We start from the raw sequence: 27,258 nt of genomic DNA on the forward strand, positions 1-27,258 counted from the left end.
ACTCTTCCCGCATTTTTCTTAAAGGGATACATACACTAAAACTACATACATTCGTTTCATACTGCAACATGAGAACATATACAATTTTAAACATCACAAGAAATTTTAATCTCCTAAACCTTGAATTTAATTATTTTATTTTAGTTTCTTTTATCCATTCTTTTTAGATTACTATTTAGCATATTAGCTTTTATTAATCACTCTGGTTACATATGCCGTTTGTTTGATGATGATGTTGCTAAGTGATCACCGAGAGGAATATGTAGACATTTTTCTTTCAATCTCCACTTTCACTTTCAAATTATTCTTCTTTTGTTTTTGTTTTTTCTCATTCTTTGTGCTTATCACTACCTAGTGGTTGGGGCTGGTCAAAGATGAATATTTATTGTAAAAAAAATTATATCTATCATATCACTTCAAGTTCAGAAGGATTTTACCACTTGAGTCTTATGGATTACATTTTTGCTGGCTTTATGTGATTTTTGGACTTTCAGAATTCTCGCCACCATTCACTTGTATTGTGAGGACATACAGAGCTGAAATAATCTGAATGATCCCTTCAAGACTTTAAAAGGGACTTAAAAATGTCAAGAAGATGGTTAAGAGCTACTCCAGTCAGATTGTACCTAAGCACAAATTACACGTGCAAGAGCAGGCTCTGTCCTTTTGTGAGGGAAGCACCAGGATAAATAAGATCATCATTACATCTGTGATAGAGGACAAACAAGTCATAAAAGTTATCTTCTCTTTACAGTACAAATACAAAAAATTGTGCCAATAACTTTTTTCAGATCAAAGTTCATTGTCTCTGATAATAAGGAAATAATACCATCCAATTTACAGAAGAACATCAGTGTCTTCCACCCCTGGAACCTCATCATTGCCAGACAGTGAGATTGAAATGGTATTGTGGTGAAGATCGAATGCTGATTTGAAGAATAAAAAGAAAAGCATTTTTGAGAAAAACACAAGTTTGTCATTTACTTCTGTGGGTTCTTAGTTTTACCTATAGTTCCTGTTTTTGGCTCTGAAAGAAAGTGGTTTTACAGCAAAAAAGGTTTAAAAGGGGTATGTGCAGACAATGCACAGACTAGGATGCTCACACCAAAGACCATGTTTCATTTGAATACAATATGTAAGATCATGTGATCAGATTGTCTAGACTTTTTAAAATGCTTACAGTAAAATAACATTTATGATCAGCTTAGGTCATCTTAAATCAATCCCAGTGAGGAAGCATGCTTAATGCTGCTATTTTTGGAACTAACTTCAAAGTCTATAGGCATCCACGCAAGACATTCAAAACTACAATGGCGGACAGCTATAGTCATTTAAAAATGGTGAAAGAAATTAAAAGATAAGCGAAATAAATTCCTTGTGGCGCAGTTGGTAAAGAGAGTACCTCTATACGAAAGAGACCCGAGTTCTAATCCAGATGTTAGTTGTGTATCCCATGTCCACAAGTTTATGAAATCATTTGTATACTAGGGAATCTCTATCAATCTAATATCAGTGTAAAGCAGATGTTAAATACTGGTATCTTGACTACTGTATGTGGATTATAAAAATGTATATCTTCAATGCACTCAAGGTACAATTAAACAGAAATCACAGTGGATGAAGTCAATTTTAACAACACTTTATGTTAAATGAAAATGCACCCGCTGCACATTATTACTGTAACATTAGTGGCTATTTATGCTATGAATATGCATTTCTAAAGCACTGCAAATATTCATAAAGTATATTTTATTGTTAATGTAAGCACACAACATTGATGCATTTAGCACATTTCAAGTGTAACTGGAATATAAAGCGCAATGTGCTAGACATTTATTTAAAAGGTAAAATACAATAGATGAGTTCAAGGTACTTCCTATGGCAGTAATTTGGAGTATGTCTTCAGCATACTATGGTGTGTGCAGCACTAACCTACTCAAAATGTTATTTCAATAAAATGTATTAAGGCTAAAATGTGTTTTAATGTCACTATTAGTAAAAGAATAGTATGACCTCAGTTTATTCTCAGTATAACATTAATGTATGTCCAAAACACTTAGAGTGTACTGTAATTGAGTTGCAATAGTAATGTAACCAAAATACATTTGAAGTACACATTGTATGTTCAAAATGGGGGTAGATTTTTCAAATGCACTAAGTATACGTGGAATAGTTCCACTTTAGCACAACAAAGCATACTTAATACAACTGTAGTTGACCTTAGCACTACTTTCAGTCAACTAGTGCATTAAGTCCAAAATTAGTTTTTCCAATTTAGCAAAATTGAAGTATACCAATTTAAAGTGCATTAACAACACATTTAAGTATACTCAATAAAGTGTATTTAAGTATACTACTTTTTCACTAGGGAACAAAACTCAATGATGGTGACAATTGACAAACACTGTAGATAAAAATAATACATATGATCATTAATCTAGTTTCCATCCACTATTTGCACTGTTTTGTTATCGACAAATTGAAAATTCGTAAAAATTGTTTTTTTAATTTTGCCTGTTTCCATTAAAGTGGAATTTTATCAGCCAAAACGCATAAAATGTTTTCCGTTTTCAGTTGAAAACATTGTCGTGTAAATGGCCCCTTAGAGGTGACATTTAATAACATTTACATAAAATGGCCTTTTGTTGATAAAAATGGTGTGCATGATGATGTCATGCTTAGAAAACACACATTGGGCTAAACTAACCCAGCATGTTGGGTTGATTATTTTAACCGAGCAAATGGGTTATTTATTCAACCCAAATGCTGGTTCATTTTTACAGGAATGCTGGGTTCATTTTATCTCAGGTGGGTTAATATTTTCTGATTGTTTTCATCCTTAAAACAATATTGTAAAATAAACCACACCATAAACAAATTTATAAACATGGTAGGGCCTTTATTTTTGGATGAATATAAATGCATGCAATAAGAACATTTAAACTCTAAAGTTTAATAAACAGCATGCATGTAGAACAATAAAGTAACATTTATAATTAATGTTAAATACACTGGGCATTAAAATTATTAAACACCAATTTTAATATTAAAAGGATGGTTCACACCAAAATGAAAAATCTCTCATTTACTCATCCTCATCCAGGATGTGTATGCCTTTACTCTGCTTCTAAAATTATTTGTTTTTGTTCAGACTATCTCAGCACTGTTGGGTCCATACTATGCAAGTGAATGGTGGCCAGAACTTTAAAGCTCCAAAAAGTACTCAAGGGCAGCATGAAATTAATACACATGACTCTAGTGGTTAAATCCATGTCTTCAAAAGTGATATGATAGATGTGGGTGAGAAACAGATCAATATTTAAGTCATTTTGTACTCTAAATCTCCACTTTCACATCTGAAAGAAAAGAAAAACTAAAGAGGTGCCCTGTGACTTTTAGATGTAAAAGTGAACATTTACAGTAAAAAAAAATACAAATTAAATATTGATGTTTCTCACTTTCAAAGTCATTTAACCCCTGGAACCATATGGATTACTTTTATGCTACATTTATGTGCTGTTTGGAGCTTCAAAGTTTTGGTCACATTCACTTGCATTGTATGGACCTACAGAGCTGAAATATTCTTCTAAAAATCTTAATTTGTGTTCAGCAGAATAAACTAAGTTGAACAAATCTGGGATGCGTGTGGGTAAGTAAATAATGAGAGAGTTAAAATTTTTTGGTGAACTATCCCATTAAATGTTGCTTATAATCCATATGTATAATATATAATATAATATCGCAAAATAAATCTGCCCTCAAGCCATTTTCAAACAGAAATGAGCATATAGCGTTAATTGTGTACCTTCCCACTATATAACCTACCATATGCTACAGATTGTTTCAAATCATCTTCAAAGTAATAAACAGAAAAATAAAAGTAATGTTTAAAAATTAATCAATTATGAAAAATACTTCAATTTCATCTATAAAGCAGCTCAATACTGTAATGTAATTATTCAGCTCAGTTCAGTTCAAGTTTTGTGTTCTCATCCGATAGGGTCAATACAGATAGTTTGATAATATTTTCTGAATATTAATAGTCATTTAAGCCCCCAATGAGCAAGCTAAAGGTGACAATGGCAAGGAACCAAAACTCCATCAGATGGCAATAGTGAAGAAAAATAAAAAAACCTCATGTATCCTGTAATGAGAGTATGTACCCCGTGGTTATAATACCTACAGTAGCCTATATGTGTAGGTACACTATTATTACAAAAAGGTATGCTGTGTATGTTCTTGCTAAATTGCTCTTAAAGTAAGATTGTTGTTTAGCAGAGTATAAGGCTGTAAATTCAGTGTACTTGCACTGCAAATTCCGGGCTGTAATCTAAAGCGTTATCCTTCTTGTATTATGGGCTAATACTGCCGTCTATTATTTTGAATGGTGTGGTAAAGCAACTTTCATAAATAAACAGATGGCTACCTCAATTAAATTAATCAGAAAGAGTGGCCATTCATTTTTTTTCTCTGTGTCGATGACAAGTGCATGATACGAGATATTTGTGTTGGCACTCCTGGAAGTGTCATGATGCAGATGTGTTTGCAGTATCGGATCTGTGCATATATGCCGTTAAGACCAATCCATAACCGTGTGAGTAATGCTTCACGTACAATAAATTGGCTTTCAAGGATGTATACCTTATCCTCATGATTAATACAGGCTAATGATTGGGGTAAATTCTGTCACGTGACACTATATTGTTGCATTAATAGCAATTTTCTAGACAAAAAGTGTTTCCAAACCAGTTTTTTGCAACATTTAAAATATCGACATAGAATTTATGCACTAGAGTTCAACAGGAAAATATTATGTCGACACTTGCGTTTCCATCAGCTATATAGGTAAACTTTTTGATGTGCTACAACATTTGTTGTAAAAAAAAAAACTTTCTACAACACAGCACTGCTACATTACAGTAATTTCTTGGTTCTGTTCATTGTGATGTCACAGTATACAGTTTTTTAATTGTAATAATACTACTGTAAAATATACTGTGAAAGTCACGCAACTAGTAGCCAGAAATGTACTGTAAACTCACACTAAAAACATTTTCAGTGCAGAATAAAAGCTATATGATAGGTGCGGGTGAGAAATAGATCAATATTTAAGTCCTTTCTTTTTCTGTAAATCTCCTCTTTTGACAAGCCCCAAGCAGTAGTTGGAGACATGCATGAAGAATGGAAATCAACATAAAACAAAAGAACAAGAATGTGAATGTGCCGATTTATGATAAAAAATTATTTAAATATTGACTTTTTCTCACCCACACTCCTATCACATTGCTTCTAAAGATATGGATTTAACCACTGAAGTATAATGGATAACTTTTATGATGACTTGGATTTTGGATATTCAAATTTCTGGCCATCATTCATTTGCATAGGATGGACCTAAAGAGCAGAGCAATTTTTGAATAAAATCTTAATTTGTGTTCTGCAGAAGAGAGAAAGTCATACACATTTGGGATGGCATAAGGGTAAATAAATGAAAAGACAATTTTCATTTTTGGGTGAACTATCCCTTTAAAAAAATGTTCAGATCTGCAAATAGATTTCCATGCAATGGGGAAGTTACACTTCTAAACATTGCAACAGAAATCGGTGACTAGTCATCCTTTACATGACACCTCTGTTATTTCGAAATAAACTCAACAATTGGTCCCCAAAATGCAAAACATGGCCAACACACACACATACAATTTCTTTTTGACTGTGTGTTATATTTATAACTGCTATACTGCTATGACTGCTATAATGCTTGCTTTAATGTGAATCAGGCCAGATAGTTTCTGGCCAGATAAAAATGTCCAGTTTCCTGTCAATGGCACAATGACCAACAATACAAATATTAAAGTGTACACAATCACTGGAAAAATGTAAACTAATTATTTCATTAGCTGTTTTACTTTACATTTCACACCTTCATCTGAGCCTGACTGTACTCACAGCTCAAGTGAGATGATTTTGACTGAGAGCGTGTTTTTGATGGTGTGGGTGCACTTTTTGTCTTTCTCCACCAAAATAAAGAGCTGATCTGCTGTCTGCACTGAGATGAGCCGTAGTAGTACAGCAGAGGGTCCAAGAAAACACTTGAGCTTCCTGCACATACAGCCAACATGTAATATTTCCCCTCCTCACTGTGGCCTCCTGTGGCTAAACGAACACAGTGGTACAACAGGATGGCATTGGTTGGTGCAAAGCACGCCACAAACTCTGTCAGCACAGCAATAGCCATAATCACAGCTCTCCTTCGGTTGCCTGAGGATGATGATGATGTTGCTAAGTGGTCAGGCTTGGCATTGAGCACATATATTATGGATGAGTAGCTCACCAAGGTAAAGACCAGTGGCAAGAAGAAGTAAAGGCAGGAGAGGATGGAGAACTGATACACATACAACTGCGTGTGCTGCAGGACGTCATGGCAGGTGATGCCCACATTCTCGATATTGAACGTTTGCCTTACAGAGAGAAGTGGCACTGTGCCAACAAATGCCAGCAGCCAGACCAGTGTACATATGCATGTGGCATTCCTGGTGCTCCGCCAGGATAGAGAAGGGACAGGAAACGCCACGGCCACCAGTCTGTCCACACTCATGCACATCATCAGCAGTATAGAGCAGTACATGTAGCAGTAGTAAGCCGCGCTGACAACACGACACGCCACCTCACCAAACACCCAATCTGAACCATTCAGGTGGTAGTGGATCTTCAGAGGCAGCAGCAGGGTGAAGAGCAGGTCAACACACGCCAGGTGAGACATGAAGATCACAGCTGGTTTCTTTGCTCGAATCCTACAGGTAAATGTCACCAAGGCCAATGTGTTTAGGGGCATACTAATGAGCAAGACAAGGATGTAGAAAGAGGGCATGATGCGTGCAACCAGCGGGCCTTTGAGGAATTGAACATCCACATCTGAGATGTTGAATGTCCCTAAGTGTACTGTGGTCTGGTTGCATTTCACTGCACCCAGCTCGGTGACGTTACACAAATACACTTCTTGATAGACAGCAGGATTTAATACTGAGACTATTCCAATAACATTGGAAATATCTAGTCCTATAACCAAACATGCAAAAACACAGAACAATTAGTGAAAGCTTTTATATCACTACCAGACAAATATTTTTGAATGAGGTGCATTTGCTGTTGGTTTTCACCCAGATCAAACATGTTAATTGCTTCTCATTTAGCCTAATAGAAAAGCCCTACATACTGTACCTGAAGGAAGATCAAAGGAATAGCTTCGGGAAGAATTTCCATACCAAAACTCTTCGTCCGGATAGGAAATGTTTTCTATCTGCCAATCGGTTTCTGTCATAACAGCTAAACTGCGCTCAGAGCTGTCTGTAACCAAACAAACAAAACAGAAAGTTTCATGTTAAATTCAAGTTAATGTGCATCAACAAGACATAAAATCATAGCACTATAATCATGAGATGCACTTACCTTTCACTCCAGTGCAGACATGTGCAACTATAATTGAAAGCACCGAGCAGATGTCAGCTTTGAAGGAATATAATTCCTTCAAAGAGTCTGCTTTGACGTGAATACCACTCAACCAAATTTCTTTTGAGCAACCACCTCAACCCAGAAGGCTTAATTATTTATACAAATGTCTGCACCTATGTGTCACCACAAACCATACAGGTTTTCACATCTTTAGCATCATCAAACGATTATGGTAACCATGCCAGACCAATGGGCACCAGAATTTCATTACCATACAGACTGAAACTTTTGTCAATTCTAATTACATCAGAAGTGCAACTTCATTTAAGTTGAGAGCCTAAATGCATTTGCAAAATTAGCGTTAAACTATTTTATAAATTACAAAATGAGATGACTTTAGAATGATAAAAACAAGGTTTCATACTTGTTCATCCATACAGTAGTTGAACTGATGTACTTACCATTAATGCCGTCACTGCAGGTATGCACAACCATAATTAAAAGCAAGATAGCTTTGACCGCCATGGTATCGATCCGCTGTCGGTTTCTAACTCCAGAATTTTATAAAACAATAATCTCTAGTCAGACTGACACGCCTGTACTGTACAGCTCAGGTTCTTCTGTGTGGATTACAAAGTCATGATTACAGTGTACAATGTGGTGACATCAATTGACCCTTTAAGCTCCACTGATATCATTACATTTAGTCATTTAGCAGATGCTTTTATCCAGAGCGACTTACAAACGAGACACACAGCAAGCAATTTGTCATACAGATTTTAAGAACATCTGCAGTATATGACTGCCAAGTTCTCACAGTGGCTGGAGTAGTATGCTAGCACAGAAGAACAAGACATACAAGGAATTAATATATTTCTTTTGTTGGTATATTAAATTCATGTGAAGTGCAGTAGTAGGTGTGGTTTGGTTAAGTGCTCATGGAACAGATGTGTTTTCTGCTGGTTCTTGAATGTTGAGATGGTAACCGTAGATTGTGTGGAGGTTGGAAGTTAAATTCAACAAGTAGAGTAGAGAAAGTGAACTATTGTGAAATAGATTTTGAGCTTTTTTGTGATGGGCAACTATATGTTATGTCCCAATGCAAGTTAACTGAAATATTCAATGAAAAAAATAAATATATATATTTTAGGATGAATGAGCCGTGGGCCACATTAAACCATGTGGAGGGCCGGATCCGGCCCGTGGGTGGTAAGTTGCCCAGGACTGCCCAGATAATACTGATTACTTCTCATTTTGCCTTTTAGAGGAGTCCTTGATACTGTACCTGGAGGAAGACCGAAGGGTTTCAGGAAGATTCTCCACATTTTCCAGAAAGGAAATGTTTTCTATTTGCTCATCGCTTTCCATCGTATCAGCTGCATCAGTTTCCATCATAACAGCCATCTGTAATAAAACAACTTCATTTACATTAAGAGTGTAAATTACATACAGGTATTTGTTTAATGCTAAAATCAATGTTTTTATCACCCATCTATATAAGTTAAACCATATAAGCAGGACATAAAATAATATGAATGTTAAAAGCCATACTTGTCCATTCATAGTTGAACTGATGTACTTACCATTAAATGTGCAAGTGCAAGTATGCACAAATACAATTAAAAGAAAGATGGCTTTGACCCCATCAGTATCAGCTCTAAGTTTCTAACTCCAGAAAACCAAAACACGTCTCTATTGTGCTCCTTACTGAGTGCTCAGTGTCTGTAATGGCAGTCATGACAATGGCATGATTATGATATAATGGATTGAGGTGACTTTACTTGAGACTTAAGTGCACATGGCTACTATTAACGTGTATTTTAGGTAATTGTTTTACCCTTAGAAATCATATATTTACTGTGTATTATCACATCGAGAATCAATGACAACATTTACATGCCCTTAAGAAAATGGTTTATACTAGGGTTTTTGCAAAAAGTGGCATTCTGAAGCTTCTTGTAAATGGTAACGCCGATTTCCTTGCGCCATTTAAAGGATTAAGAGAAAGTGGTTTAACACACCTATGTTTCTCCCAGAGAAAGTTGCTTATGTGGCAATGTAAACACATAAGCGGTGTGTTTGAGGAGTGTGCATGTGTGTGGAACAGACTGAATAACTAATGTCATAGGATGGAGCCCAACAACACGCCAACAAACATTTTTGGAGGACAGTGGGAAAAGCACATGCACTATAAACCATACCCATTTAGACATACCAATGTAAAATATCGACAGTCTCTCACCTTCGCCTATATGCGCTGGTACATTGAGGGAATACAGGCGTTTTACTTAAAGGGAAACCCCTCTATTGAGGTGCAATTCTGCTGCAGGTTAGGAAACAAAGAGCAACAACTCTGGAATATCTGATAAAGCAAAGTAACAGAGAATAAAAGTGGTCTTCTTCAGGTACCATGTTTGTTATTTATACAAGCGTCATGGGGAAATTACATAGATGTGGTGAAAGCTGCTTACTGACTGCGTCACATGTATACGAGAGTAAAGTGTAAGTCGCGTACACTACCTTCTCGCAATACACCACATTCTTGCAATAACCCACTTTCTGATTGTCACAATATATAGGTAGAGCCCAAGTTGCAGGATGGCAATGAAAGGTGTTTTATTGAAATGAAACAAGACCAACAAAATACAAACAAAACTCTCACGAGACAAAAAATTTAACAGAAAACAAGCTGACTAAGGAACCTGAACTAAACAGAACAAGACAAAAAGAACTAAGATGGAACTGGACAGGGCAAGAACACCATGACCAGACTGGAAACTAAAACAAAGCAATGATCTAATGGGGAAGACAAGACAAAGGAGAGAATATATAGAGGAAGGAAAGCTTGAACACAAGTGCTGCCAATAATCACAAGCAGCACATAATCAGCACTGCCATGACAACACTGATTGCACTGCTGAGCAGCACCTGTGGCAAACACAAGGTAAGGAGGAAAACAAAAGCACATGGACGACCTGAGAGAAGGTGGAAGAAATCACAATCCTGCCCCATAACGAATAAAACCAGACCAAAATGCAAGATCATGACCCGCCTCAAAAGTTCAGTTTCAGGCTGCTGATTATGTTTGAACCACTTAACATGTTTGGCAGACATTGGACAATGGTAATCAGTACATAGATTCAGAATTTATTATGTATAATTTTATTTTAACATGGTTGGCAGTGATTGGGAAACGCTGGCCATTACTTCAAATTAGAATTAGTTGTACTTTTCTGATGTAATGTCTGTAACATCTCAAAATATGAATAACCAACACTCCTTTAAACATAATAAACAATTTGATAAAATTGGGACTCCACAAACAGAAGGGAAGGAGGACACAGGGAAGCTGGTTTTTCCAGACTAAGGTAAGGCTTTTAATTGGCAACTTCAATGCTTTACAGCTTCACAAACTCAACAGTCTCAGAGGCATATAGACACTCAAACTCATTAGCTTCACGAACATAAACACTTCAGCTTCCATGAGCACTGTAGGCTTGTTTGTGACAGATTATCTCTGCTGGTGACATGGCCGTTAATATGCTGCTCTCCCAATGCTCACTGGAATTAGAGACAGGTGTTAGACATAAGTTTGCTCAGGTGTAAGCACCCTTAACGCTTTCTCTCTCTCCGGATGGACGCTTGACCACGCCCCCGCTGACACACTTGGTATTATATAAAATTTCACAACTTAGTCCCACTCTCCATATATGTTGCCATCCATTTTAAATGGCTAACTAATAACTAATAGCTCTAGAATTATTTTTGTTGTTGTTTTTGTTGTTGCTGCATATATTAGGCGCTACCACTTAAAAATCAAAAAGGGAAATGCAAAAAGCACAAAGCAGTGACGCTCAGGTCTCAGGAGGATAAAGACAGACACACTTACAATGCCTCTTTATTGGCTGAGTGCTCAGCATCTCCCATATGGAGAGGCCAGGATGTGTGTTACAAAGGGGTGACACAATTGGTCCCATCATACTCCATCAAACCCATTTGGCTGCCATTATACAACTCACAGAACCCATGAGAAAGGCTTATTGAATTTACACACATTACTGAGAATGAGAGGTATATAGATGCTGGTTGGTTTTGGTGTGTTTTCTAAAGCTCTACCATGGTTTCATTACATAATGTTCTGACCACTGCCATGTTTACCATGTTAAGAGCAAGAAATTAATAAAATCACTATATCACAGGCTTCTTCTCATAATATTACCAGTATTTAATCAGTGGTAACTGCAGGTTGACATTTGATATATGGTGACACACATTTTATATATTATATATGCTATGTTTACAAAGAAAATAAATGTTTGCTCTCTTTCCATGGAATGTTTTCATGGACAGACTATGCTGTAAACAAGATTAACAAACCTTGCTAAACATCTGGGTTTGGCAATGAGTAACTGAAATTCTGTGGAGCATTCATCAAGTTCATAACATCTAATAACAGAAACAGAAAACCATGTCTAAACAAACTTAACGCGAGTAAAACATATTACAGTTTCCCAGGTCTTCCCTACTGTTTTTTTTTTGTTGTTGTTTTTTTTTGCCTTTTTCCACCAAAACACAGAGCTGATCTGCTGTCTACACTGAGGGGAACTGTAGTAGTACAGCAGACGATTCAGAAAAACACTTGAGCTCCCCAAACACAGAGACACCTAGTAAGCTGCATAAGCCACATCGCTCTCCCCAATGTGACCTCCCATTGCCAGATGAACACAGTGGTACAACAGGATGCCATTGGTCTGTGCAAAACACACAAAAAAACAATCAGCATAGCAATAGCCATAATCACAACTCTCCTTTTGTTGCCTGAGGATGGTGATGATAATGTTATAAATTGTTCGGGCTTGGAACGGAGTATGTATATGATGGTAAAGTAGCATGCCAAGGTGATGACCAGCGGCAAGAAGACGTAGAGGCAGGAGAGGATGGAGAATATGTACACATACTGCTGTACATATTTCCCCACACGGCAGGTGATGCCCACATTCTTGACCTTGAATGTTTGTGTTATGGAGAGAAATGGCACCATGCCAGCAAATGCCAAGGGGCCAGACTAGCAAACAAATTCAAGTGGCCTTCCTTGATCTCCGCCAGGATAGAGAAGCAACAGGTAATGTCACGGCCTCCAGTCTGTCCACACTCATGCACATCATCAGCAGTATAGAGCAGTACATGTAGCAGTAGTAAGGCAAAAGAATGTTATTCTATATGTATATTCCCTTATTTATATAGTCAGTGTGGATTACATAAGATAAAATAGCAAAACCTGTGCATTCTGAGCGAAACCCCATAATGATGGATGAATGATGAAAAAAATGTCTTTGTGTACACTGTTTTTTTAAAGTTTGGAGCAGCAGAAATGGTATGCCTTGTGTAAATTGTCATATGAAAATGTAGCTTTATGCTAAGCTAAAAGGATATTTCTAGCCCTTTTGCAGGCACCTGTTACCAGGCACAATTATATTTTTTCTTTCAAGAAAATCCATATTAGATCATAATATTCTTTTTCTCTAGTAAGACATTTAATATTAGGGCAATAACGTATTTGCAAAAACCGTAATCTTGATGAGGATTCTTGCATTTTTTTCATGTAAAAAATATCTGAAAATCCTTAAAAACCAGATCAATTTGCTTTATCTTGTTTTAAAAGCAACACTGCATAGATATTTATGCTTTTTTTCAGAGGATGTATCTTTAACATATGTCTTACTGTACTGGTAGTAAATACATTTAAGTAGTAATCTAAAGTATTTTGTTTGCATTACTGACCTTGAGTAATCTAAAGGAATATGTTACAAATTAAAATGAATAACCCTCCCAACCCTTAGTAAGTTACAATGTGGTGACATCACTTGACCTTTGAACCTCCATTGAGTCCATATGGCTGCTATTGTAAAAGCCACTGATTGAATGGACAGTTAGGGGAAGGATGCTGTTATCGACACACGACACAACTCAAACAAAGAAAATTGGTTGGTTTAGGTGTGCAGTCGTGGCTCCAGGACGTTTCAAGTGAGGAGGCCACGATGGACGACGTCAATAAACATGGACGACACCGGGTTCATTCATACATATTTCTTGAGGAACTTTTATTTTGACACCATAATACATATCACTCAGTTAGCTTTCTGACGATAATGGAATTTTGGTCAAATACAAGATATTTTATATAAAAATGTACAACATGCATAGAATGTTTGCTGATATAGATAAATGAATATGACCAAAACTGCAAGCGCTAACAATTAGCTGTATTTAGAAAAATGAACAAAACCTGTCATTCACTACAGAAACTGTACTCTCCAACACCATGTTGAAAGTTTAGGACTCCCATCTCAGAGTTTCCCAGTCATAATTACGACTTGACGGGTCATACATGTCTTGCACTGAGAAGTCTTTTTACTCACAACAAAGTACATCACTAACTTGTTTCTGAAAACAACAGGTTCTGTGGTTAACCTTATATAAATATGATAATGCAAACCAAAAATGTAATCAACAATTCACACATTGTCTGATTTTGTCTTGGTGTCTAATTGCATTGTTGAACTTTTTGTCTTTTTCCACCAAAACACAGAGCGGATCTGCTGTCTACACTGAGACGAGCCATAGTAGTACAGCAGAGGATCCAGAAAAACACTTGAGCTCCCGGCACACACAGCCAACATGTAAGCTGCATATGATGAAACCACCTCCCCGCTGTGGCTCCCCTTAGCCAGATAAACACAGTGGTACAACAGGATGCCATTGGTCAGTGCAAAGCATGCCACAAACTCTGTCAGCACAGCAATAGTCATAATAACAGCTCTCCTTCGATTGTCTGCGGATGATGATGATGATGTTGGTAAGCGGCCAGACTTGGCACTGAGCACATATATCATGACTGAGTAGCTTACTAAGGTGATAGTCAGCGGCAAGAAGAAGTAGAGGCAGGAAAGTATGAAGAACAGATAAACGTACCGCTGCTCTCCATCGTCGTTATGGAGAAGTGCATCGTGGCAGGTGACGCCCACATTATTAATCTTCAATGTTTGCTTTATGGAGAGAAGTGGCACCGTGCCAGCGAGTGCCAGCAGCCAGACCAGCACACATGCATATGTGGCATGCCTGGTGCTCCGCCAGGTTAGAGAAGCGACAGGAAACACCACGGCCACCAGTCTGTCCACACTCATGCACATCATCAGCAGTATAGAGCAGTACATGTAGCAGTAGTAAGCAGCGCTGAGTACACGACACGCCACCTCACCAAACACCCAATCTGAACCATTCAGGTGGTAGTGGATCTTCAGAGGCAGCAGCAGGGTGAAGAGCAGGTCAACACATGCCAGGTGAGACATGAAGATCACAGCTGGTTTCTTTGCTCGAATCCTACAGGTGAATGTCACCAAGGCCAATGTGTTTAGGGGTATACTAATGAGGAGGAGGAAGATGTAGAAAGAGGGCATGATGCGTGTGACCAGCACACCTTTAAGGACCTGCACAGCCTCATTCGAGATAACAAATGTCTCTGAGACTTCTGTAGTCTGGTTGTATATTGCTTCACAGTCTGTTGACTCTTGTTTAAAAAAAAAAGCAGGAAAACCACCTACAAAAAAATTGTAAGTTAACACACCATGAGTTAAAGTTCACATACATACCTCTACCAGACAAATAAGGGCAATTAGGACACCTTTGCAATAACAGGCCTTAAAATTAAGATTTTAATATAAATAATTTATGCCCAAACAGACACAGGGAAATTTCCTTTACAGTACTGTTTGTAACCTATTGAGACATTGAGCAACAGATAGCTTTCTACTGTACACTCACCTAAAGGATTATTAGGAACACCATACTAATACTGTGTTTGACCCCCTTTCGCCTTCAGAACTGCCTTAATTCTACGTGGCATTGATTCAACAAGGTGCTGAAAGCATTCTTTAGAAACGTTGGCCCATATTGATAGGATAGCATCTTGCAGTTGATGGAGATTTGTGGGATGCACATCCAGGGCACGAAGCTCCCGTTCCACCACATCCCAAAGATGCTCTATTGGGTTGAGATCTGGTGACTGTGGGGGCCATTTTAGTACAGTGATGTTCAAGAAAACCAATTTGAAATGATTCGAGCTTTGTGACATGGTGCATTATCCTGCTGGAAGTAGCCATCAGAGGATGGGTACATGGTGGCCATAAAGGGATGGACATGGTCAGAAACAATGCTCAGGTAGGCCGTGGCATTTAAACGATGCCAATTGGCACTAAGGGGCCTAAAGTGTGCCAAGAAAACATCCCCCACACCATTACACCACCACCACCAGCCTGCACAGTGGTAACAAGGCATGATGGATCCATGTTCTCATTCTGTTTACGCCAAATTCTGACTCTACCATCTGAATGTCTCAACAGAAATCGAGACTCGTCAGACCAGGCAACATTTTTCCAGTCTTCAACTGTCCAATTTTGGTGAGCTCTTGCAAATTGTAGCCTCTTTTTCCTATTTGTAGTGGAGATGAGTGGTACCCGGTGGGGTCTTCTGCTGTTGTAGCCCATCCGCCTCAAGGTTGTGCGTGTTGTGGCTTCACAAATGCTTTGCTGCATACCTCGGTTGTAACGAGTGGTTATTTTAGGCAAAGTTGCTCTTCTATCACCTTGAATCAGTCGGCCCATTCTCGTCTGACCTCTAGCATCAACAAGGCATTTTCGCCCACAGGACTGCCGCATACTGGATGTTTTTCCCTTTTCACATCATTCTTTGTAAACCCTAGAAATGGTTGTGCGTGAAAATCCCAGTAACTGAGCAGATTGTGAAATACTCAGACCGGCCCGTCTGGCACCAACAACCATGCCACGCTCAAAATTGCTTAAATCACCTTTCTTTCCCATTCTGATATTCAGTTTGGAGTTCAGGAGATTGTCTTGACCAGGACCACACCCCTAAATGCATTGAAGCAACTGCCATGTGATTGGTTGATTAGATAATTGCATTAATGAGAAATTGAACAGGTGTTCCTAATAATCCTTTAGGTGAGTGTATATGCCTAAAAGTCTTTTAAGAGTTAATTTGTTCATTTTACCCCAGAATCAGTTCTGAAATGATATATATGTAGGCCTACATTAAACAAGCTCGGAATACAGAACACTCATATTTGGAATAATAGTTTGTTTATGCAAAGTTTGAATGCCATTTAAGTTTTATTAAAGACAGGTCTGGTTGCATTAGACAGTTATGTTTTGGATACTGCACCTAGTGCGGGCAAGTCCAGGGGTGGTTCAGTTGCTGTTTTATCATCTAACATCTGTCCAGAGCTATCTGTGATTGAGCAAACATACAACAACATCACAAAAGAATAACACTACTAGACAAATAAAGGCAAACAGAAAACATCTGAGGCCTTGATAAAGATAAAACTAAATAATTCCAGCCAAAACACACATGTATATATTTCCTTTTACAGTAAGAATAATACTAGAATCATAAAAGCACCAAAAAGGAATAGTTCACCCAAATAAATTAAAATTCTCTCATCATTTACTCACCCTCATGCCATCCCAGATGTGTATAACTTTCTTTCTGCAGAACACAAACAGATTTTTTATAAGAATATCTCATCACTGTAGGTCCATACACTGCAACTGAATTGTGGCCAGAACTTTAAATCTCCAAGAATCACATAAATTATCATAAAAGTTATCCATAAGTATCCAGTGGTTAAATCCATATCTTCAGAAACAATATGATAGGTGTGGGTAAGGAATTTCAATATTGAAGGCCTTTTTTTTTTACCATAAAACTCCACTTTCAGTCTCACATTCTTATTTTTTGTTTTAGTGATATCTATTCTTCGTGCAAATCGCTACCTATTGGTCGAGCCTGGTCAAAGGTGGAGATTTAAAGGAAAAATAAATTAAATATTGATCTGATTCTCACCCACACTTATCACATTGCTTCAGAAGATATGGATTTTACCAGTGGGATCTTATAGATTACTTTTATTCTACCTTTATGTGATTTTTGAAGATTCAAAGTTCTGGCCACCATTCAGTTGCATTGTATGGACCTACAGAGCTTAGATAGTCTTCTAAAAATCTTAATTTGTCTTCTGCAGAAGAGAGAAAGTCATACATATCTGGGATGGTAAGAGGGTGAGTAACTGATGAGAGAATTTAAATTTTTAGTTGAACTATCCCTTTAAGTAACAGGTTGATTTCTAAATGTCGGGACGTATTTCAACAATTTATTTGTCCTGCTTTACTTAAAATATTTTGTTTTGTTTAAGAACAGTAGTAATGATATGATATCAAGGAAGTACTGATGAATGGTCTCGTCCAACGTGATCTCATGAAAAGTCACACATAATTTATGAGTTGGCTATTTTGAAATGTCTGGACTGATGTTGTTTGCATAAACTCATACGAATTCATCACGTGGAAATTCTCAAATGTCTAATGCGGAAGTAATCGCGAGTGCCACTTATGAGGTGTTAAGGACATCCTTATTAATATTATGCCCTTACACAAACCCCTTATTTAAACCTAACCGATCAGTCAATTGTGTTAATATGATAGGAAGCTGTTGTGTGTGACAGAAGCAAGTAATTGTCATGTATTATTTGCTCTTCTTCAGTCTGTGCAAAACTGCTTGCAGAGCTCTCTGTAACCAAACACACTAAAAAACATTAGTGAAACTTCACACACAACACTATCAGATAAATATAGGCAATTTGGACACTCTTGCACACACACACACACACACACACACACACACACACACACACACACACACACACACACGTGGCTATCCTTATGAAGACTCTCCATAATGATTTTTATACTGTATGAACTATAGATTCTATCCTCTAAACCTACCCCTCACAAAAACTTTCTGCATTCTGATTATTTCATATCTATATAAGATTACTATAACAGGATACCTGTTTCATATATATTATAATATGCTATTTCTAACTCAAGGTTGCACTAATGTTACAGTGATTGATTGTATTTACATTTGACATTGCTATTTGATGAAGAAACAACACTGAAGTAAACTACAACAAGTTTAACACATGAACACGATGATTTGACTATTGTCAATTGGGTGTACTATTGAAATTATTTTGTTCATCTATTTAGTACCTGAGAAAATACATATGTGTAGATTATGTGTTTCTTGTGTAGCTCAATATGTGTTTGACAGTTGCATCTCATGAAATTTCAGTGTGAAAGTAATTAATTCTGTTCTAAATTTGTTCCAGTCTAAATTTGTTAAATTTTATCCAATTATTTTCTAATTGTCTTGAAAATATTTTTTAAATGTTACGCTATCTTGGCATTTTGTAGATCCATTTTAGATAGATAGATGTACCAGGTCTCTAAAGACCCAAATATGAGTGTTTTGGTTAAATTCCCATGTATTTAAGGGTTAAACTATAGCAATGCTTTATGTGCCTGCAATCTCTTAAGAATTTATGCATTCTATCTTTTTTAGAACAATATGCATTGACTTGTATCAGGTATGTAGCCTACTAGTAAAGTGCACTTATTTTAGGTATAATTTGGAAATGCACATACATAGCAGTATTTACTGTATAACCAATTTCTTGAAGTTTGTTTATTATATTGTACTGAAAGCTATTGCAAAAATGTACTGCACAGAGCTCTACAGCCAATCAGAGCGCAGGACCACATCTGCCTACCATATGTGGTTTGCCTTGTGAAATTGTTAATCTGGCTGCACATCACGGTTAAGCACTTTGTTTATGCATGATGTGAAGAAATCAGGCATGGTGCTTCCTTTTGCAATTTCACTACAATGAATTGCAAGCTGTAGCCTAATAGTTCTTGCTACTATTGTGAATTCGTTTTAATTGTTAGTTCCCTGAATTAATTCATATCATTCCGATGCTCGAGTGGAGCTCGTGTTAGAAGGAAAATCGGCGAACAAGGAAAAAGAAAGATCGGAAAAGTGCATTTAAGCCTCTTTGTGTTGCCTCCACGTGGCATCTATTTAGAGTTCGTACAACATCTGTTGAACGATATATAATATCACGAGACTATGCGGCAAAGTCTCGTGATATTATATATAAACATTTATAATGATCTAATATAAAAGCAACTCATAAAAGTTTTCTATCACCCATATTAGTTAAAACGCATAAGCATCATGCATGATTAAACTGATGTTATATAACCGATGTTTATACTTAACTGTTAAAGGCGACAGTGGATGCATGCGCAACTAGAAGAATTGCAAGCAAGATAGATTTGACCATGTCGATCAGTTTGCAGTTTCTAACTCCGGAAAAAGTGTTTCGCAACACCTTACAATCGTCTGTAATTTTAAAGAAAATTATTTTAAGGTTAGAATCTCTATAACTAGTCTGACAGGAAGGTCCAGAGTTGCTTTTCTTTAATCGTTCACTGAGGCTGAACGTTTTCTTCTGTGGAGGTGTCAGCATGTGGATTAAAACGTGATGACATCACTGGTCGCAATCGAGCGCATGAATAACGCATACAAATACTAAATAAAAAAATTGCTATTATGCAACTCATGGAGCCAATGAGAAACTGTTAAAGAAGCTTGATATGCTAAATGCTGGTTGGATTGTGTGTGTGTTTTTTAATTTTTATTTAAATTTTATTTAGGAGGTATTATTGACATACTATGTGCACAAATTACAACTGACTGCCAATATAACAGCCTTTCTTAATTGTAACTTTTAATTATTAACAATGTATTTGAAATGACTTTATTATCCAAGTTGGTAGCGAGCCCATTAACCAGTTGCATCTTCAAGAAAAAAGAAAGGATGCATATTTTCTTTATGAGAGTTTGTATTGTACATGGTGTATAAAGTGTGTGATAAAGCAATCCACAAGAGGCTGTTCTTACAGTGATGTTACAATGGGTAAGAGGTGTTCAGTCAGTCACAGCTATCGTTTTAATAAACAATCTGCCCATTTATATGCAAGAATACATTGGAAAAAAATGTCCTTTTACTGGGACAACAATTAAGCTACAGACAGGGCAAATAACACTTCATAGACAATGCACACTCTAAACATGAATCGCAATAAAATGATAAATATTTAAGGAATTACATTGAATAGTCCAATAAGAAGCATGTCCTTGTCAATAACATTCATGCAGTTATTTTTAAATGTTTTTGTTCTGGCATAGTGCACTCACTGTTTGTGCTGTATTTTTGATTTGGAGAGCAGTCCTTATAAAATCAAGTTTTCTTGGGTTTTCACTCAGTAAAAATATGATTCACATTTGTTAGTGAGTAAACATTCATTCACATTATTCATATATTGCTTAAATGTGCCTAAAAGCAGCATTGTGTGACAGTGGAGTGGATATAGGCAAGCTTTATGCTACCCATGCAAACACTAAAGAGAATATTGCAGTAACCATACTTTTTATTTTTTATTATTTGTCTGTTTCTTTATTATACATATCTACCTTTTAAAGTGTTTACTTACATTATTTAAGCTAGAGTTAGAGTTAAGTCATTACACTAATGTTAAGTCTAATTAAATTGTTTAAAAGAGCATTATCCTTTGCTATTTTTTTGTTTAATTGTTTTAGCATTCTGACATAAACTAGCAAAACAATCAGAAACTACAAATGTTTTAATAAATAATAATTATTACTGCATTCCAAAGCATTATTTCACAAGAATAAAGGTGACTAGACAAATCTGTTAAAGGCATAATGTAGGCCAGTACAAATATTTAAATACAAGAGCGTCACTTTGTTTTGAAAAGTGGTGGGGACAGTTTATTTATTTATTTTAAGTTTTTTATGGGGGTGACTTCATGCAGTGCTAATTAATTATTTGCAGATAAAGTCAAATAATTTTTTACTTTTTTGATAGTCATTTTTGATGACTCAATTCAAGCGCACCAATAAATATTTGACATATATAATACATGTATAATAAATTACATGAATTATTTGATAATTATTCCATGCAGTCATTGTTCCATGATCTGTACATCTAAAACTGCCAGTGCTGGGATCTTATTAGTTAATGGATAAACATATGGATCATCTTTAGCTAGAATGACTGAATAGTTTTATGGTTAAAGAGTTCCAGGTTTTATTTCACCCTAATATACTTTATATACAGTATAAGTACATCCAGAGTAAAGCACACATCTGGATGCATGAGAGAAGTTCGCTGCCCGCTGTTATTCTACACCACTGATAACATTCACAATGAGATCTTATCCTAACATTGGAAATAACAAACTCCATCACAATGTTTCAAAACACACAGAATGAAATGGAAACTCCTGCTCAAGAACTGGTGATGTTTCTTGTGCATTAAACAGCTGATGAAAGCTATTTCATCCTACCCATTAATGACACCTTTGCTAAAACGTAGAAAATAATTGGAAAACTGTAATCCAATTATATCATAAGCAAATTCACACCTTAATGCGAGCTGATATGGGGTCATTGCTATACATATGAATAGAAGAAATCGTCATTCTAAATATGTCAGCTGTACAAATGCAGCTGTACCGTACAGTTAAAAACTTAAGAGCGTATCACCTTTTGATAGAGAAAATCAATTTACTAATTTACTTTTGATAGAGAAGTATAATTTACTAACAAATGCTAATGCACATAAGCTGGACCAGATAAGTGGCATTCATTATTATTATTTTTTTTTTGTGATGTGAGCAAAAGTAGCGCAATTTATGATAATGTCAGATTTTATTGCTGAGTTGATGTTATTTGATCATAATCTTGACCAACAGTTTTGGAGATTTTGGCCATTCTCTGTTCAAGTACATCTGAGCTGTACTTGCATGCTAGGAAAATAATGATCATAGCTGCCTGGACATGTTGCAAATATGCCCTGCAGAGTGACTTGATTTGCCGTGAAGCAACTTTGGCTTTACTTACAACTCAGGTGAGAGGATTTTGACTGAGTTTGTGTGTTTGACAGTGTGGTTGCACTTTTTGCCTTCTTCCACCAAAAAACAGAGCGGATCTGCTGTCTGCACTGTGAGGAGCCATAGTAGTACAGCAGAGGATCCAGGAAAACACTTGAGCTCCCGGCACACACAGCCAACATGTAAGCTGCATATGATGAATCTCCCGCCCCACTGTGACCTCCCATGGCCAGACAAACACAGTGGTACAACATGATGCCATTGGTTGGTGCAAAGCATGCCACAAACTCTATCAGCACGGCGATAGTCATAATCACAGCTCTCCTTTGTCTGTGTGATGAGGATGATGATGTTGCTAAGCGATCAGACTTGGCACTGAGCACATATATGATGGTAGAGTAGCAAACCAAGGTGACGACCAGTGGCAAGAAGAAGTAGAGGCAGGAGAGGAAGGAGAACAAATAAACGTACCGCTGCTCTGCAGGGTCATCGTGGAGAAGCACGTCATGGCAGGTGACGCCCACATTCTCTATCATAAATGTTTGCCTTATGGAGAGAAGTGGCACTGTGCCTACAAGAACCAGCAGCCATACCAACACACATACGGACGTGGCATTCCTTGTGCTCCGCCAGTATAGAGAAGCGACAGGAAATGCCACGGCCACCAGTCTGTCCACACTCATGCACATCATCAGCAGTATAGAGCAGTACATGTAGCAGTAGTAAGTGCCGCTTAGAACACGACATGTAACTTCGCCAAACACCCAATCTGAACCATTCAGGTGGTAGTGGATCTTCAGAGGCAGAAGCAGGGTGAAGAGCAGGTCAACACACGCCAGGTGAGACATGAAGATCACAGCTGGTTTCTTTGCTTGAATCCTACAGGTGAATGTCACCAAGGCCAATGTGTTTAGGGGTATACTAATGAGGAGGAGGAAGATGTAGAAAGAGGGCATGATGCGTGTGACCAGCACACCTTTGATGAATATCACAGCCTCATCCAAGATGGTAAATAGCCCTGATAATGGTGTAGTTTGGTTGCATTCAGCTGCACTCAGATTAGTGCTGTTACATGGCAGGATAACAACCAAATCATCAAAGTCATACAGTTTCGGGAATTGAAGTTCAAAACTAAATGAAATGATATCTGTACCAAACACACACAAAAAAAACCAACATCATTAGTGAAAGCACTCATAATACATTCTGGCACATTAAGCCACCTGAGACACATTTTCTAAGAGACCTTGATGAAGATTTAAGCTGAACCAAAACAAATGTGTCATTCCTACAAATTCCAGAATCAAGATAATCTAAATTAATGAACATATATTATTCTATTTTATAGTTATGTGCATTGCCATATTATGCATTTAAAAATACAGAGCATTTATGATGAGAATAATGTTTTAGAAAAAAGTAGTAATGATAAGGAATTAGTAATGACTGGAATGGTCTGGATGCATTTCATCTAGATCAGGGGTTTTTACATTTTGGATGCCAAGAACACTAAAAATGATGATCCCCTTGAGGGACACCCTCCTTAAAAAAATAACAACAGCTATATAGATTAATATGTTGAAACCCATTTTTACTGTGAGAAAAATAGTAAGCATTGCATTATAAAGAAAGCAAGGTATCTGCCAAATTAAATAATTGGCTTTTATATTGCTATTCTACTAAATCCAAAAGAAATCATTAAAATATTATTTGGAAAAATTTTTTTACATACTATTAGAATTGTTAAATGTTTAAACCTTTAGAATTCAACAGAAATACTATATCTGAAGTTTTTAGAAAGCAAAATTAAAAAGTAATCATTTCATATTTGGAAAATTATAAATTTTTTACACCCCTTATTCTCTGAAATGTTCCCTGGACCCCAGTTTGAAAACTCCAGAATCTTGATCACACATGTAAAAATGAATACTCCTTCTGGATACTGTACCTGAGTTAAGACTGATAGAAGAGTTCCCCGAATTGTTTCTGAGCAAAAACAACTTGCCCGGAAAGGAAACATTTTGAATTGGCTCATCAGTGTCTGTTGTAACAGCTACATTGCTTTCATAGGTATCTGGAACCAAAACCAAAAACAGAAACCGAAACACTATCACACACTTGTAAAAGTCAGAGAGGACTCTAACCTGTGAATCACATACATTCTTGAAGTTTTCAGTAACTATTTACATTGAGTTAAAAGACATATAATAGTCATAGCATGTGAATTAACATTAGAGCACATCAGAAAGACATACAAGCCATGGCACTTAAAATCAGGAGATATACTTACTGATGTACTTACCATTGATTGCTGTGCATGTATGTGCAACTATAACTGAAAGTAATATAGTTTTGACCTCCATGAGTACTGATCTGATGTCAGCTTCTAACTCTAGAATTTCAAATTGTTAAATTTTGTACCCATAGATAGCCATACACACCCAAGCTTCGCTTCTTCACTCACTGAGTGCTCTTCTGTGTAGACATGTCATGATTACAATAAATTACAACATGGTGACATCACTTGTCTCGTTAGGCTCCATTGGGCCTGTAGGGATGCTCTTGTGAAAGCCACAGATCATTATAGAAAGGAAGCTGTTATCTATACAGCTCAGAATGAGATGAGAAATGGATAGATGCTTGGTTTTTTTGGCGTGCCTCCTCTCTGATTGATGTTTATATATGCACTCATTTCCTTTTCTAATTGTTGGCTACAAGTAAAACAGCCTTACTTACTGCTGATTAGATCAACAATGAGTTTGAATGACTGCAATTCAATTTGGTCTGTATCCATTACCATTACTGAATGATCTGCAAGAAAAGCAAGAGCATATCTTCATAGTCCATTTGCCTTTGAGAGTTTGTATTTTGTATTGTTGTTCATCAGGGATAATTTTTGCACATTTAAATACCTTTGCTTAAATAATAGTGGAGTGGTGGTGGTGTAGTAGGCTAAAGCACATAATTGCTAATCAGAAGGTTGCTGGTTCGATCCCCACAGCCACCACCATTGTGTCCTTGAGCAAGGCACTTAAATCCAGGTTGCTCCAGGGGAATTGTCACTGTAATAAGTGCACTGTAAGTCGCTTTGGATAAAAGTGTCTACCAAATGTATCTGTTCACGAAACAAAATAAGCTTCATCATCAGAATAGTATTCATATTAAATATATTAGTAATGGACCATACTTGTGTCTGCCATTGTGGTTTGTTGGCTGGATATTTGGATAAGCAAGTAAAATTAAGTCAGGTTTGGTTGCAGGCGCAAATGTCACTGACATTAGTGCAAAGTTGTACTTTATGGATCTTCTCATAATGCATTGCAGGTTTTACAGTCTGAAACATTGCAGTTTTCTAGTCCATACAGTGATGCATGTGGTTAGGGTGCATTTAAAGCTTTCTCTGAAGGGAATGGGTGGGGCGAGGTTTCCCCTACTTAGTCACCACACAAGTGGAAATGTTACTGAGCTTTCTTGGCTAATGCGGTAATGATGAATATTTAGTGGAAGAGGAAAAATGCATTAGCTTTTTTGGGTTACAGACAGTTTTATACTCTCCATTGCATGATGTTGCCTTGGGGTAACAAACACAACTCAATCACTTTGCAAACACAAGATGCATAAAAGATGGTTGGTAATGGTTAATTGTTAATAATGAAAGAAAGACTTTAAACAGACTATATTCAATAAAAAGTATTTTCTGGCCATATAATGTTATGTCCAGGCATTCATTTTAAAATGTTTTTCTGGTGGTTGAGCATTCACATTTTTGCATTATGAGAACAAATTTTAGAAAAGAACATTTTCTTGATTCCTCACTCATTAAACTATCAAATTCACATTAGCTGACGAGATCCAGTTTCTGGTCAGTGGCATAATGACATCCAGTGTAAATAACAAAATGTATTACAATCATAAGTGGGACATGTCCCTACTAATTTTTGACATTGCCAATTTTATCCACATACATTTTTGAAATAGCTTTCATCAGGTAAGTATATAATGCAGATGAAACATCTCCACTTTTTGAGCATGAGTTTCCATTTTGTTTATGTGTGTTATAACGTGTGGTAATCCAGAACTGGAGTTTGTTATTTTTTATGCAGTGATGAGTGATAGTTATCAGTGGTGTGAGTGACAGCGGGCATAGATTTTCATGAATCCAGACGCATTCTCTACACGCTCAGCACCTTGTGCTCCTTTCCAGATAAATTAAATACATCCCTTGAAATACAGATCTACTAAATTAAAAAGTTATAGGCCGGATTTGAACCTGGAACTCCTTGTATTAGCAGCAAAATCTTTACCATGGGAGCAAACATTAATTCTGGCTAAAACTCACTGAAGCATGTATTTATCAAAATCCCAGTGCTGACAGTGTAAGATGTTGCTTCTTCACACAAAGTTCTATTGTTTTATGTGTAAATGGAGAGCTGAAAGAAGGAGACTGGACTACAGCAGTTTTGGTCTGCATAAAGATTATATTTTTGTACAAATAATCACTGCAGCTTCAGCTTACATCAATATCAATTAATACTCCACACGAATGTGGCTGGGCTATTACACAACCCTTGAGGAAGACGGTTGTGTTCGTGTTTACCCAAGGATGATGAAAAGGCAGTATACTTTCTATCTTTCTCATGAAGCGGTATGTTGTAATATCCAGCCATCAAGTCCATGGTGCAACCTTTTTTATTTCACCCCAACAGGGTGACAACATCTGTTGGAGATAGTGATTCTTCTGTAATTACCCCTGCTTGTTTCAATACAGGTATAATTTCTGCACAAAGTGCAGTTGCCATCGATCATGTATCCAACATTCCTTTTAGTTCAAACTTGTCCACCACTAATATATTAGTGTAGAACAAACTTTCACTCTGAGCTGTCCTCATTGTGTTTTGCATAA

At 36.9% G+C, this 27,258-nt stretch overlaps 2 protein-coding genes and 2 pseudogenes across 2 annotated transcripts; all 4 read right to left on the bottom strand.

Moving 5' to 3' along the window:
* Window positions 1–2,900: 2,900 nt before the first annotated feature.
* LOC127627638 (proteinase-activated receptor 1-like) lies at window positions 2,901–7,728 on the bottom strand. The gene is made up of 2 exons (XM_052104103.1): window positions 7,222–7,728; window positions 2,901–7,059 (listed from the first exon to the last, which is right to left on the bottom strand). The coding sequence occupies exons 1-2, from the start codon at window positions 7,319–7,321 to the stop codon at window positions 5,918–5,920; spliced, it is 1,242 nt and encodes a 413-aa protein (XP_051960063.1). The 5' UTR covers window positions 7,322–7,728; the 3' UTR covers window positions 2,901–5,917.
* A 4,179-nt stretch (window positions 7,729–11,907) lies between these two features.
* LOC127627347 (proteinase-activated receptor 1-like) lies at window positions 11,908–13,335 on the bottom strand (annotated as a pseudogene).
* Window positions 13,336–13,532: 197 nt separating this feature from the next.
* Window positions 13,533–19,899, bottom strand: LOC127627639 (proteinase-activated receptor 1-like). Its single transcript, XM_052104104.1, has 3 exons — window positions 19,654–19,899; window positions 16,690–16,755; window positions 13,533–15,049 (listed from the first exon to the last, which is right to left on the bottom strand). Exons 1-3 carry the CDS (start codon window positions 19,715–19,717, stop codon window positions 13,968–13,970), a joined length of 1,212 nt encoding a protein of 403 aa, XP_051960064.1. The 5' UTR covers window positions 19,718–19,899; the 3' UTR covers window positions 13,533–13,967.
* Window positions 19,900–22,243: 2,344 nt separating this feature from the next.
* On the bottom strand, window positions 22,244–24,937 carry LOC127627348 (proteinase-activated receptor 1-like; annotated as a pseudogene).
* Between the last annotated feature and the right edge of the window lie 2,321 nt (window positions 24,938–27,258).

The sequence above is a fragment of the Xyrauchen texanus genome, chromosome 34 (assembly GCF_025860055.1).
Source record: "Xyrauchen texanus isolate HMW12.3.18 chromosome 34, RBS_HiC_50CHRs, whole genome shotgun sequence".
NCBI lineage: Eukaryota > Metazoa > Chordata > Actinopteri > Cypriniformes > Catostomidae > Xyrauchen > Xyrauchen texanus.

Bases quoted from the DNA above. Each gene is read 5' to 3' on its own strand.
- LOC127627639 (XM_052104104.1), bottom strand. From the start codon at position 19,717: ATGGTCAAATCTATCTTGCTTGCAATTCTTCTAGTTGCGCATGCATCC. The intron at 16,756-19,653 runs GTTAAGTATAAA...GCTCAATCACAG, and splicing joins ATCCACTGTCGCCTTTAACA to ATAGCTCTGGACAGATGTTA. The intron at 15,050-16,689 runs GTGCAGTATCCA...ATTTTTTTGTAG, and splicing joins CCTGGACTTGCCCGCACTAG to GTGGTTTTCCTGCTTTTTTT.
- LOC127627638 (XM_052104103.1), bottom strand. From the start codon at position 7,321: ATGACAGAAACCGATTGGCAGATAGAAAACATTTCCTATCCGGACGAA. The intron at 7,060-7,221 runs GTACAGTATGTA...GTTTGGTTATAG, and splicing joins TTCCTTTGATCTTCCTTCAG to GACTAGATATTTCCAATGTT.